The sequence below is a fragment of the Ctenocephalides felis genome, unplaced genomic scaffold (assembly GCF_003426905.1).
Source record: "Ctenocephalides felis isolate EL2017-DRISC unplaced genomic scaffold, ASM342690v1 CF-g0.4_SCAFFOLD_01886, whole genome shotgun sequence".
NCBI classification, from domain to species: Eukaryota; Metazoa; Arthropoda; class Insecta; order Siphonaptera; family Pulicidae; genus Ctenocephalides; species Ctenocephalides felis.
The window spans coordinates 134,125,698-134,140,474 of record NW_020538040.1 but is presented as its reverse complement, the minus strand read 5'-3'; the positions used below and the strand labels follow the sequence as shown (position 1 = coordinate 134,140,474).

The window sequence follows — 14,777 nt, the reverse complement described above, 5'->3', positions numbered from 1 at the left end:
GTTGGTGAGTGCCTAGACCAGCGTTTCTCAAACTTATTTCTTCCATCGCCTTTGAAGATCAACATTTTTGTATCGCCCCCCAGCCAAATTCTTTATACAATCTCTGAAAACTGTTTTTTTTTACTTTTTTAATATAGTTATAGTGTGATATATTAGTTGATGCAACCTTACATTCTAAATTAGACATTTTTACCAGTGAGAGAAATAAAACGCAACTTTATGACATTAATCATATATTTATATATTATAATCTAATTAATAGAAACAGTATATCAAATTTTATTTTCAAGCTCTAATGAGAAGGATGAATTTGATAGATTTTTACAAGTTTGTCAATATCAGGTTCCATTTGACTCAAAAACAGTCGTAAGTCACCGCGTTTGGTAATTTGCAACTGATTTCTGCTTTTAGTAAGTAGCATTGTCACAGCGCAATTCACGTTCACACAAATATGACGATGGAAATGCTAGTAAAATTCCTTGAACGACCAGGGTTTAACTGCTGAATTGATTTCTGTAGCCAAAATTGTTGATAACCATCTTTAAATTTGATTTTTAATTCTTCATTTGTTGTTAATTCTATAAGCTCTTCTTCTAGCTGGGCTGATGTTTCTACATTTGCATTTGAAAAAGCGTCTAATACCCAGCCTGGTATTTCCAAATTTAAAATATCTTGAAATCTTTCAATAAAATTGCCATGAAGATTTTCCAAATGTTGGCTGTATACGAGCAAGTCTTCGTGTACGATACCGATAAAATTTGCAAAATTATGAAACTCCCGACTTCCAATATTTTTCTTATGTAATAACAGTTTGACTACAAAAGTAGCGATGATATTTTTTTTTTTTTTTTTAAATTTAAGCCCTTGAAGTTGTATATTCATATTGTTGAGCAATGCATAAAGGGTCTTTGAGATATGCTATATCATTTTTTGATGATATCAGATTTTTACACAACTGTAGTATTGAATTTAACTACAGTATTTTCATCTAATTTAAGTGAGTTGAAAATAGCTATATTAATTTTTTGGTAAAAAGCTATAAAATGGCATTAAAATCATTTAAACACCATGGGAAAACACCAAACTTTTAAAGTACCAATTAATCGTTGTGATACAAATTCTGGTGAACTTTAAAATATAAAGTAAATAAAATTACAAATGCTCCCTAACTCAACGTCAACAACCAACATTTTTAGCGAGGCCTTTCATCGTCCCCCTGGAGATCAATATCGCCTACCAGGGGGCGATATCGCCCACTTTGAGAAAGGCTGGCCTAGACTGAACAAAATCGCCTGGCATTGTACATACTTTTTTAAATAGCTTAGACAAACACATTTAATAATAAATGGTAGTCTACCCGAAGGCAGGTTCATAGTTTGAGAGCTACCACAAATAAATGATTCCCTTACCCTTCATCTCATTACTACTATTCCCACTCCCCTTTTTTATTTCATATATTTCCTTTCAGAACTTCTGCTTCCATGCTTCGATCCTGTGCTTCGGCTTTGAGTTCCATGTATTTTCTCTTCTCGCGTAAGTCGTCAATCATCTGCATTCTTCTTCTTCCCATTCCTTTTGTTCCTTTTATTTTACCCTCGACGACATCGTGCAGGAGGCACTCTTTTTGCAAAAGAGATCCGATCCAGTTTCCTTTTCTTCTCAGAATTTTACACATATATAAATTATTAACCTTATAGGACCAAGTTTATTTTAATGCATATACATCTTGCTCATAAAAGTGAACCTTTCGGTTTGCCTGGCCAGTACTTGTTCAGGCTGAAATCGCCTTGCCTTTTGATTTTTGAACTTCTCAATGAATAAATGAAAGCGTATAAAAATTTGAAATTACAGGAACAAGTTTGTGTTTCGGTATTTGCATTCTTAACGCCTGGGCGACTATGATATGCAGGTCTGAAATCTGCCAGGATCCAGGATGGTTTCCAACTTAGCACGCTAAGAATCACCACCAGTACAAAAATTTTACGCCTTACAAAAACATCGTTATTCAAAAGACCTTATATTGGTACTCGGTCATCATAACATACAAGAGAAAAAATGTATTTCGTTTCCATCCTGTCAACTACAAATAGCGCTGTCTTTCATTAAAAATTAGCATAAAAAACAGATTAAAAATAATTATTAATAGTTTTTATTATTATTCCGTATTATAGTTGGTAAAATCTTTTCTTTATATTTACATAGAATGGTCTGACTGCAGCAATTCAGCGCGGCTATGATGGACGCACCGCGGAAGAGACTTGGTCTTTTCCTGCTGCACTAATGTTCTGCTTGTCAATCTTCACCATGATCGGATACGGTAATATGCTGCCCCGTACCCCATGGGGTAAAGGAATCACTGTCATGTACGCCGGCCTTGGAATTCCTCTCTACATATTATACTTTCTGAATATGGGAAAGGTACTTGCACAGACGTTCCGTTGGCTATATACCTGGCTTCATGAGTGCAGCGTGGAACATGACTCAGAAGCGAGTATGGAGGAAGGCGACGATTTACCAGCCAGGAAGATTATTGTGCCATCTACTGCCTGTTTATGGGTGATCAGCTTCTACGTTTTGACAGGAACAGTCATGTTCGCAGAGTGGGAAAACTGGAACTACTTGGATTCTACGTACTTCTGCGTGACGAGTCTATGCAAGATAGGTATTGGTGATTTCGTGCCCGGTGCTAATATAATGGAATCCCGAGATGGCAGCCAAACAAAACTTGTAATCAATTTTATTTATTTACTGCTTGGGATGGGTTTGGTGGCGATGTGCTACAATTTGATGAGGGAAGAAGTACGAGTGAAGATGCGTGAGTTGCGTGAAGATATGCGCCAGTGTTTAGAAGATATACGGCTAAAGTTTGTTAGATGCTGCTAATATTTTTTCAATGTTGGATATTAATAGTTATTAAGTACACGGCTGGACCGATTTATTATTTTTTTTCGTGCTGGGCATCTTTACTCTATATTTACAGCCGTACTGTTGATAATATAGTATCAAATGAAGTCTTATATAACTGGACTGCGTGTTATATATACAAATTGCAAAAACACGGGCTAGTTAGTTTCTAAGCTCACATTGTGATAGAAACTTTCTACAAATGGAAAATACGTTATCTGAGTCCTGTACAGTTCGACATTATTCGTCATATCGATTTGATTTTCTTGAAAGAAAGAAAGGTAATTTATCAATTTTGAAGAACAATTGACAGAGGCAGATCCAAAATGTTTGGAAGTATGACAGTTGATTCATATTTTATATGCCAACTATTTCGTGGTATAGAAAACTTGGCTGTGCCGCAGGAACACGCATTGGCGCAGGTAAATGATCAACGGTAAAAATCAGTCTCAGAAATCATTCGATTTCTGAGACATCGTTTATAAAGATCCTACTAATTAAGAACATAAATTCAAGACGAATGCGCAGTACAGAAGAAATGTCTGACAATATAAAATTCAAAAACCATTTCTAAAGAGTGAAAAGTGATAAAAACAAGCAAATCTGTGAATTGCTGTTGATACCATACAATGAATTTATTGCGATTTATCAGCGATAAATAAATTTTCAATAACCTCAGGCCAATCAGATAGATGTAGGTCAGCGTGCACGATAGTTCATCTTGTGAAACTTATTCCAAAATGCTAATTCCTTCAATTCAGGAGAAAAATATCAGTGGCAAATAACCGAACAATCCGATGGTACATTGGCCTGTGGCGGAAGTTTTAGCCATAAAACATGCAATTCAGTAATATAATTTTATAAACAAATGTGTCATATTACTACTAGTTGATGTATGAATTATTTATTTTTAAAGGTATAAGATATTTTTCAAATAAGCTCTCTTGTCTTGTAAATCATTTTACTTAGGATATCAAAGCAAGAATAAAAATGTTATTGTATCCGCTTTTATGGCTTCATCTATCCTATTATATGTCATCAACTCTACTTACTTCATAAGCTTTTATGCTTTAGTCAGACAGTAAAACCGTCAAATATCACTATTATTTTAATATCTCAAAAACTATTGTAAGAAATATGCAGTCTCTCAGTTGGGATAACATGATCTAGAGATGTATAATTGTATGATAAAGCCAAAATAATTATTTTACTTACTAGCATTATGCATGAAGGAGGGTTGAGAGATCATTGTAAGATACGCCAAAGTGGCCTGTATATTTTATGTAGTTATAATATATTTCTAAATATAAGAACGTAGTGTATAAAACATTCACAGTAAAGGCATTTATTATTATATTTAACAATTTTTGATACCTCCTTTAATTACTAACCAATATTGATGTTATGTCTCAACAGGATTATTAAATAAATAATACAGACCTATAAAGTAGTATATATTGTGCAATCTATCTTGTGAAAATAATCATTAAACAGAAAACTAACAGAAAAATATTTTAATAATTATAATTATAGCAAAAATAGTTATCGCTAGTTAGTGTCATCTGCATAAATGTGAAAAGAATTATTTAAAAGACAAATCATAGTGCAAAATGTGATACCTTCCAAAATTCCAGAGAAATATTTAAATATTCTGTATTTGAATCGATTTTTTAAAATTCAAAAACTGTTCAACAAGATATTGGTGGAGAATTGCGCTGATTAGTTTTTGGTGAAGATCGGCCGGACCATTTCTTTGTAATCAAATGTTAAAAATTTTCTTTGGATGTTTTTGATGAATATTTTCATGATAATAGAGATCATGATTATACTAAACATACCTATATATTATGGGCCGGCGACATGTGGTTTAATTTAAAAAAATCTTCAAAATTTGAAAAATATGATGAGTCAAAATTTGTGTTAAAGTCTCCTTTGTGATGTGATTACTCAAAATGTGAATTTTGTCGATGTGTTTGATTGATTGGTTTTCAGTAAAAGCAGAAACCTAAAATTTGAAATAAGCAGTTAAATATTTTATTCAAATAGCTAATTTTTGTTGATAAAATCAATTATCACATATCGGAAAGTTCAAGCAACTTGCCATAAGAGAAAAAGACACTTACACCTAGTTATCACATGATTTTTCTTAATTTAGTGAACATGTTTTAAGCTCTTTCTCACATTTTGATTGGGCTTAATTAATTAATATCTACTTATTATTTCTTGAAGTTTTGCTCGGCGCATGAGAACGTGCCTTAACAGTATCTCTTTCATTATTGGCATCCGTGGCATTTATCATAGAAATTTATTCGCAAACTTTACAAATTTACATCTTTCTATGAATCTATTTATTTTACGACAATAATAAAAAGAAATTCGTGTTACTAAATTCTCATTCACAGCATTTCCATGACATTCTTTAAGTAAAATTACTTCAACGGTTTTCGCTTTCCGATAAAAGTGAAACATTGAAATTCCAACGAAAGTGATACATCAGGCGTGGAATTAGGTCGAAGGTATCGTAGACAGGTGCAAACTATTTCCATTCTTCTATCAATGTAATGCATTTTTATTTACTTACAACGATTTATTACTATTTATTAAGAATTTTAAAAATTATATGCAGTCGAAAAAACAGAAAGATACCCAATAAAATCAGAAAAATGTCTTTAAATCAAACCAGTATTATCTGTATCATTGAAAATATATGAAGATGCAAAATTTTGCATTATGCATATTTTTATATCGACGTTAAAAAACAATATTAATTGATATAATGTATTTCTATAATGAAAAAAATTAATATGATATTAATTAATCATTAACGATATTATTAATCATTAACATAAAAAGTTCCAAAATATATCTTGAGATTTTTTGAATTTATTTTGTAATTGAACAATTCCAATTCCAATTCACGCAATTTATACAGGCTAATATTCGAAATTTATGGCGGTATACGAAATGATTCTAGTTATAATTCCTAGATGATAAATATAAAATAAACTAGTGATGCATAGCATCGTGGCTTAAAGCAAATTACTAGAACTTCCCGTACCAAAAATTATTTTTTTTAACAACCTTTAAAATTTTCTGTAATACTTTGAATAAAATGAGACTTGAAATTTTTTGAAAAAATTGACTTTTTTGAGAAATTTGAATTTTTTTATGTTTCGAAATTTTTTTATACTTTGAATTTTTCAAAAAATTTAAACTTTTTAACTTCCCGTAGGGTAAGTTATAGTAATCGCAAAAAAACACGAAAACGGATATGTTCATATATCTTTACGTTTCTCTCAGAACATTTTGGCATACATTAGAAAAAATGGATGTATGTGTGTGTGTGAGTGCGGATACAAATTTTCGTCGACGATTTCGGGAACACGGTTCAACCGATTTCAATTATTCGAAAACATTCGATTGCTGTTGACAAGGAGACGTGCTGATTAGTTTTTGGCGAAGGCAGGTCTAGTCTTAAAAATGTTTATTGGACATATGTACATCAAATTATCAGATATTTTATAGAGATTTTAATAATGCGTACCCTATATGTTTTTTAGGTTCCGTACCAAGATTTTTAATTTTAAAATTCACGTATATGGTTCAATCAAATGTCCCCGACTTTTTCGATAGTATAGAATAACCGATTTATAAAATTGAGAAATCATTCGGTTCGTACTCGATTGCGAGGCGTTTTTGCAAAAGGCAATTTTGATGTTTCGGAGGTATGGTGCGCAAAGGGTGTAAAAACGGTTCTTCAGTTGAGAGAACGGATCACCCGATTAGATGAATTCAAATAACAATTTGCTTGAGTAGATGGTGTGCAAAAAATGCATTTACAGAAAATTTAAAATTTTGAAAATTTTCAAAAAAACTAAATTTTTAACAATTAAAAAAAAATTTCTTACAAAAATTTGAGAATATTTCAATAATTAAAAAAAATCGAATATTTTCCAAAATCTTCAAATTCTCAAAATTTAAAAAAAAGGACTCTTGTAAACGTACACATAAGTTGTTCATAAAATACGCTCGTCGTCCAATTTAAAAAGCACTTATAAGTTTACAGTATGTAATAATCTATTTGCAATTATTCAAAACAATTATTGATTATTTTCATTCCCCGAATGTTTAATTACGGTACGGGAAGTTCCAGCAATTTGCCTTAAGGCACGGTGCCATGCGCTCCCCAAGTTTTGAGTTGTAATTGGTATAAACTGCTGAATGAATGAACATCGTACCAAAACGTATGGAGTAAATACCTTATTATTGTTTGCATGAATTTATTATGTTATTAATGATACAAATTTATTTTATAAATTGTATTAATTTCTCGTTTCGATAACAATTTCACACCTATGGATAGTGTATTTATTTGCTTTACGCAATCAACCAACCAATAAGCTATCAATGATTTTGATATGTACCTATGACAGAACAAATATTTGCATTATTCAATTAGCAGTAATTATTGAATTAGTATAAGTAAATATTTGGAAATTCCCTTACACACATTACAAATATTTTCCTAAACGAGGTGGCAAAATCTTCGGATTCATGAAAGGTAAAGGTAAAGTACTATTTTGGGACAGTAATTAAAATGAAATAAAAGTAATTAATGATTGTTGATGAATCCGTTGCTTTTCGACCATTATGTTCATGTTCGAGTTTTTTACCCGTTATATTTGCATTTGTAGTTTTCACTAGTTAAGTATCCCATTATATTTGTTTTTGTGTTTTTCACTTGTTATGTTTCCCAAGTTTGTTTATGTGTTTCTCACCAGTTATGCTTTGCATTATTTTTAAATTTTATTTATTTGGTGCGCAACTAAGTTCTCGCTGTTTTTTCGATGAAAATGTAACTTTATTATAAAAAAACTTCTATATCTGGTTCATTCAAAGTATTGCCCATTGCTAGGCACATCTTTTGCCCACCTTTCTGGCAGAGCTCAAATACCTTGGCGCCAGAAGTGGTAGTCTTTTGAGGCTATCCACGAATCAAGTGATTTTCTGACGTCTTCATATGAGTTGAACTGCTGATCAGCCAGACCATGTGCCATCGAACGGAACAAGTAAAAATTGGACAGTGCGATATCTGGGGAATATAGCGAGTGGGGTAGGACTTGCCATTTGAGCGTTCCCAGTAGGTTTTAACAGACTTGAAAACGCGAGGCCGAGCGTTGTCATGCAGTAAAATCACTCTGCTCGTATTGTGGCCGTTTTTCGCGCAGTGCTCGGCTAAATTGCATCAATTGAGTTCGATACAGTTCTCCAGTGATGGTTTCGCTCGGTTTCAACAGCTCATAATGAATAAGACCGACCTGGTCCCACCATATGTAGAGCATGACCTTCGGCTGTAATGTATTCATTTTTATCACCTGTCACGATGTAATAAAGAACCTCTTATTTTCTCGCCACTGGAGCAGTTGTTCACAGGCGAAAAAACGACGCTCGACGTCTCTTGGCTTCAACTCACAAGGAACCGCAGTTTCTTGCTTCTGAATCATCCCCAATGCATGCAATAGCTTGGAAATGGCTTGATGGGTAACTCCTAATTCTGAACCAGGATATTCTTGAGTTCGGAATGAATCCTCTTCGAGTAAGGCCTTCAATTTAGCATTTATGAAGGTTTTGGCCTTTCTTTACGAGGGTGGTCGTCAACATCAAAATCACCATTTTTGAAGCGACGAAACCCCTCACGGCATGTTGTTTCGCTCAGAGCAACATTTCCGTGGCTCTCGATGCACTTGAGCTGCCGTTTTTTTCGAATGGAAGACAAAGATCAACACTCCCCGCAAATGACGATTGTTTGGCACAAAATTGGACATATCCACTTAACCAGAAGTATATTATAATGTAAAAACGAAATCACTCATGTGTCGCAGCAGTTTGTTCACCATATGTCTAAGCTTGTTTCAAGACGTTTTGAATTTGTCAAAATCGACCAACCCTTACTGCTAGAGCCAAATACTGACAAACAGCGAGAACTTAGTTGCGCACTTAGAAATGCATTTAGAAATGAACCTTCATTAGGGTAATAAAGTAATTGCTGATTAATAAATTCTATAATATACGTTCATACAGTGGATTATGTTAAACAACGCCTAAACAAATATCGTTTTCGCATAATTATTATACTCATGATGTAATAATTGTGTTTGAAGAACTTCATGTAATGAAAATTAACATACATTCATTGACTGCTTGTATTTTTTTTACTTTTTCGCTGGCGATATAATCTCATTCTTTGAACAGATGTAATATCTGTCTTGTCTAAAAAATATTTTCCATTTTAATAACTTCAGAAATTCATAGAAACTACGAATAATATAGAAATAAATTCTAATAAAAAAAACTCAATAATCATTAATCTTATTAAAAAATATTATCAAGAAACAGGGTAAAATATTTTTCTAATTCAGGCATTTTTCATTAAATCAAGATTTGTACTACGATGTAACTTTAAAATGTTTATTTATCTATGCCGATTTCATTGTTGATATCGGTACGCATAGAACGTTGGCGCCGGTACGCATAGAACGACAGATCTCTATTCACATACGCGACGACTAATCACAATCGACCTGTATAGAAATGGTATCATCGAGAGCGAATGACGAATCATTGGCACTCGACTCTTATCTTATCTTATCTGTCGCAACGCACTTCCGTTGCATTTGTACGGATTTACACCCTAGTCGCGCCTAAAGAAGTTTTACTTCAAAAAAAAACTTTTGCAATGGAAAGTATAAGCAATTTGCCTTAGGGCATGATGCCATGCACCACTAATTTTTTTCCCCAGTTATGTATGATATTATGTTTTGTATGTTGTTTTCCGTTATCATCTGTCGTCCGGTGCATGAGTCCTCGGCCTGACGTCGATCGCGAACGCAAAACGCGTCCAGTTCGACTTTCGGCGCCGCTATCAGTGTCCCACCATCTCTCACCAAACGGCATATTCCATCTAAATAAATTACTGGTGTAACTTTCCCCGTTCGGAGAAAGCATTTACACACTTGTTATATTTGCGTTGTCGAATACCATCGGCATAGCTGATATTATATTATAACAGAACGAATTCGCCTGCTATATTAGTCATAACCAGGCCAAATCAATTCGCAGCATAAGTACGGTTATTAATTAACGCGCCGACATGGATGAATTTGTGAAGTATCCCATCGATGCAATTTACTAACTATTAATAGTTAGTTTAATATTTATTTTATTATCAATAAGTCTGTGATAATGACAAAGTGCACAGTACGAAATTGTGTTACAGTTTCTAATGGTGTTTATGTGATTTAATGCATCGTTTGCTTTTTCCAAAATGTGTCTGTATAAATATTTATTTATTGTGATGTCGTTAGGGCATTTAGTGATTAGCGAGAGATCAGAGCGGTTCCTGTTTGATACATTTTTTGGATTAGAAGATAATTCTTTTGAGACCTCGGACAGTATTAGGAAAAATTGCAGTTGTGGTAAGATCAAAAAACAAACACAATATAAACACTTTCCAATAATATTTTTATTATATATATATATATATATATATATATATATATATATATATATATACGAGTATATATATATATATATATATATATATAAATATAATCGGTTTTTGTCTTTGAAGTATTCAGTGGACATCACGGCCTAATATATTTTTTTAATTTAAGATGTTGTATAATTTTTTTATACAACATTTTGTCCATTTCCAAAATATAGATTAAAATTATGTTTACAATTGAAAATAACACTATGGTGCGAAATGGCAATAGGAAATCACTCATAACAAAATTGTCCCAAATTGAATCGGAAATTTGGTTCACGGTCCTCCTTTCCAGCAAAATACTCATTCATATATAAATAAGTAAATAAATATATAAATAATACAGCTAGCTAATATAACATTTATTTATTTAGTTATTACCTACTGTTAAATATTATTAATAAAAAATTATAAAAATAAAATGCCCATGAAATTATTTATCGTTGAAACATTTTCAAGAAATTCTTTTTCTTGCTCTACCGACAAGTGATTATAAAAACTATTTTCATTTATAAATATATTATAAAAATATGAAAACTCACAATGATTTCTAAAAGAAAAAACTTGTGGTGTATTGTATCGTGCCTTAAGGCAAATTGCTAGAACTTCCAAAGATTTTTTTTAAACTTTGAAGAAATTTGATTTCTGAGAATTTTGAAAGAAATTGACTTTTTTGAAAAAAATGATTTTTTTTCTAATTTGAAATATTTTGGAATTTTGAAATATTTTGGAAGTCGCAGTCTAACGGACAAACAATGTTACGGAACCCATGGAAATGTAAACAAAATTTATACTTTTTATTAACATCTCTATAAAATATCTGATAATTTTATGTGCAGATGTCTTATGATCATTTTTGACCGCAAAATAGTATTTTTATCACTTTTTTTACTCGAACTCCGAAACCGCTAGATCTGCCTTCCCAAAAATATAATCAATTCTTCATTTTATCAATATAAGTAAAATGTTTTTGGAATTAATAAAACCGGACGCTCCGTTCGCTAAAAAACTGAGTGTTTGGAACTTTTTGCGCCGTATCTTCGAAACGGTTGGACCTGCCTTGTCGAAAAACTAATCAGCACATCTCCTTATCAATAGGAATCGAATGTTTTTTTTAACATTCAAATCGGTTGAACCGTGCTCCCGAAATTGTCGACAAAAATTTTTATCCGAACATACACACACACACATACACACACGCACACGCATACACATACACATACATCTATTTTTCTAAGATATGCCAAAATGTTCAGAAACTTCAAAAACGTAAAAATACATAATTTTTCTCATTTTTGATTTTTTTGCGATTACGTGCTTATATGCCTACTATAACTTATCCTAAGGGAAGTTAATTAATACCTAATTGGAGTAATTAAAACTATTCAGCAGTGAATCTTGCATAAATTCATAAACAAAGATTTATATACAACATTATCATCTTTAAATACAATTCAATGTCATTTATGTACTACTTTAATTCATTTAATCGTGTATTAATAATTCAATTGGTTATAGTCAGTAATTTAATCGTAAATCATGTATTAATAGTTCAATAACAACTAATGTGGTTATTGTTTGTAATTTAATAATAAATATGTATTTTTATGCGTTATAAATATGAAACACATTATAAGAATATTATGACACCATAAAAATGAATTATTTATACTTTTGCAGTTTAATTATTGTGCGAAAAAATAACATTACATATAAATAAACATAATAAATAATGAATTATGAAAATTTGACAAGCATCTATACATTTTTTATAAAATTGTATTTTTCGTAATTTTGAATTTTTTGAACAATTATTTAAAACATTTGAGTATGATCCAAAAAGTATGGTCAATGCACGAAGATAATCAAAATTGTGACTGAAAAAAGTTACAAATAACAAGGAACTCTATATTATATAAAAAAATATTAGGGCAGTTATCGTAAGTCCTAGTCCTATATTTAAAATAACTATTTTTATATTTAACTTTATACACAGGATAAATTCATGTAAAATTGAAAACCCCAAATTTGAAATAAAACCTGACTTTTGTAATTCTTCAACAAAAATATCGAAAGTTTCACTCTATTGAATATTTGGAGTGAAACATATAAGTCGTCAATCTGAATCTTATTATGAGTATTTATAATTACGGAACCCGAAATTTGATGAATAAAATAAATATAATTATTAAAACATGATCTAAATATAAGATATGTGTCAAGTGATCGAATATCATAATAGCCATTTTACCACTTTTTTGGTCGTGTGGTCGTTCTACAAAAAATAGATAAAACAAATGGAATGTTTTGGGAACCATCAAAACTGGTCAGAAATTTTTCCTAAAGCATGACATATCGTAATATTATACATACATACATACATATTATACAATATGTACATCAATTTTCACTTAAGTATGCCAAAATGTTCAAAAAGCCTTGAAACGTAAATTTGGCGACCAGAAATTATAAACTTCCCGGAAAGCCAGAAAAAGCCAAAAACTCCTATTTGTTAATATTACATGTGTATTCAAAGTATGTGAGCCAAATCTTTATCATTCGTCGACGTATTTTCAAAAAAACGGCTGAAGCGATTCCAAAAATTTTAACTTTCTTTGGAACTCGATAAGGGCTTAGACTGATTAGCTTTTTGCGACGATCGGCCAAGCTATTTCTTTATAATTGGCAGATAGAACTACTTATGACCAATATTATGCCAAGGCTATGTTACGTTCCAGTTTTCATACAAAATGCTACTAAATACTGTCAAAATGCTATGTATTTGCTGTGAGGCGTTTTACACGTAAAATGCAACTTCACTCATATGGTATCAAGCCATATCTCAACGATACAGTTATGATAACTTAAGTTTTTGACATTTGTGCGTTTTCTAGGTTGAGTTTTCTATCCAAAACGCCTCACTACACTGCAACCACATAGAATTTTTACAGTTTTCATACCACTTTATATGAAAACTGCACACAACTTATAGCCTTTCCCATAACATTTGACTATTTTACGGCAGAATTGGCCCCTTAATTTCTCGATTACGTTTTCAAAAAAAATTCTGAACCGATTTCAAAAACTTGAAAACCGTTCGATATTATAGCCGATAGATATTAATTGGGAATCGTAATAAATAGTTTTTGGGAAAGATCGAATAGGCCGTTCCTCCGTAACTAATTGTTGAATTTTGACAATTTTGATGAAACTTTTTATGATGATAGACTTTACGGTCTTAAAGACTTGCCAAAGTAATTTGGGCCTACTAAAAGTGATTTACCTATAAAACTTTATCAAATATTGCTTTAAAATTTCAAAATTTTATCAACACAATTTCAAAAGTTGCTAAATCTCGATTCCTACTAATTAAGTCTATCAACTTACCAAAAATTCACCTAGCCTTCAATTATAAATCCTACTTCATTAGAAATGAGATTCTCTGACATAGTCAAAAGTATAAAAACAGGCTGACTGAACATCCTGATAGAGAATAAAAAAGTTGTCAGATTAAATTCATAACAAAAGAAATAAAATCTTTTTTCAATGCATATTTTAAGTCCTCTAACTGTATCCTATTTTGTACTATCATCACTGCAAAGAACTGCATCTCTGTGCGGAGTTCTTAAATTCATTACTTTTTTATTTTATGAATTATGCAGATAGATGATCCAGCAAATAAGTCTAATTAAATAATCTATCGTACTTCTCGTCTGCTATGTAGAAGAAATTTAATTCACATGGACTTTTTTAAAACTATTTTTAGTTAGTTCTTCTACAGGAACTTATTTCTACTTTTAATTGCATTTTTTATTTGAAGTAGAAGTAATACTAGTAACTTTTACTTATTGTCGTTTGTCTAACATAGGGTAGAGCGGGGCTTAATGGTCTACCAATATCTAAAAAACAAGTAAAGTTAGGAATATTTAAAAGTAGAGGGTAAAAGATGTGTAATCAGCCACCACCTTAATTCTTACAACATTGCTATCGGGAGATAAACAGTCACGTTTGAAAAACTATAAATTAAGTATTTTTTTTCGATATTCTATTTCTATTGTGAGCACTGTTCTTTAGTTTACGAGACCTTAATATAATTTTCAACCTTTTATTACAACGTAGCTAACGGGATAAAAACTTTCACGTTTGAAAAACTATAAATAAAGTATTTTCTTTCGATGTTCTTTTTTTATTGTGAGTTTTAGTGTTTAACGAGACCTTAATATAATTTTTAAGTATAAATTATTTAATTGTTTTATAAGATGTATCGTTAATTTTAAGTTAGATTCAACAGATTTATTTATATAACCTTTATAATAGATTACATGCG

The 14,777-nt window shown here is 31.4% G+C and overlaps 2 protein-coding genes across 2 annotated transcripts in view; one reads left to right on the top strand and one right to left on the bottom strand.

Annotated features, from left to right (window-relative positions):
• Window positions 1–2,920, top strand: part of LOC113378244 (potassium channel subfamily K member 16-like) — a 43,152-nt gene extending 40,232 nt beyond the window's left edge. The window contains exons 4-5 of the mRNA XM_026618770.1: window positions 263–366; window positions 2,203–2,920. Of these exons, the coding sequence (XP_026474555.1) occupies window positions 263–366; window positions 2,203–2,883 (785 nt within the window). The 3' untranslated portion in view covers window positions 2,884–2,920. The remainder of the gene's footprint in view (window positions 1–262; window positions 367–2,202) is intronic.
• Window positions 1–14,777, bottom strand: part of LOC113375578 (trypsin-1-like) — a gene marked incomplete in the record, with an annotated part of 382,748 nt that overhangs the window by 67,286 nt on the left and 300,685 nt on the right.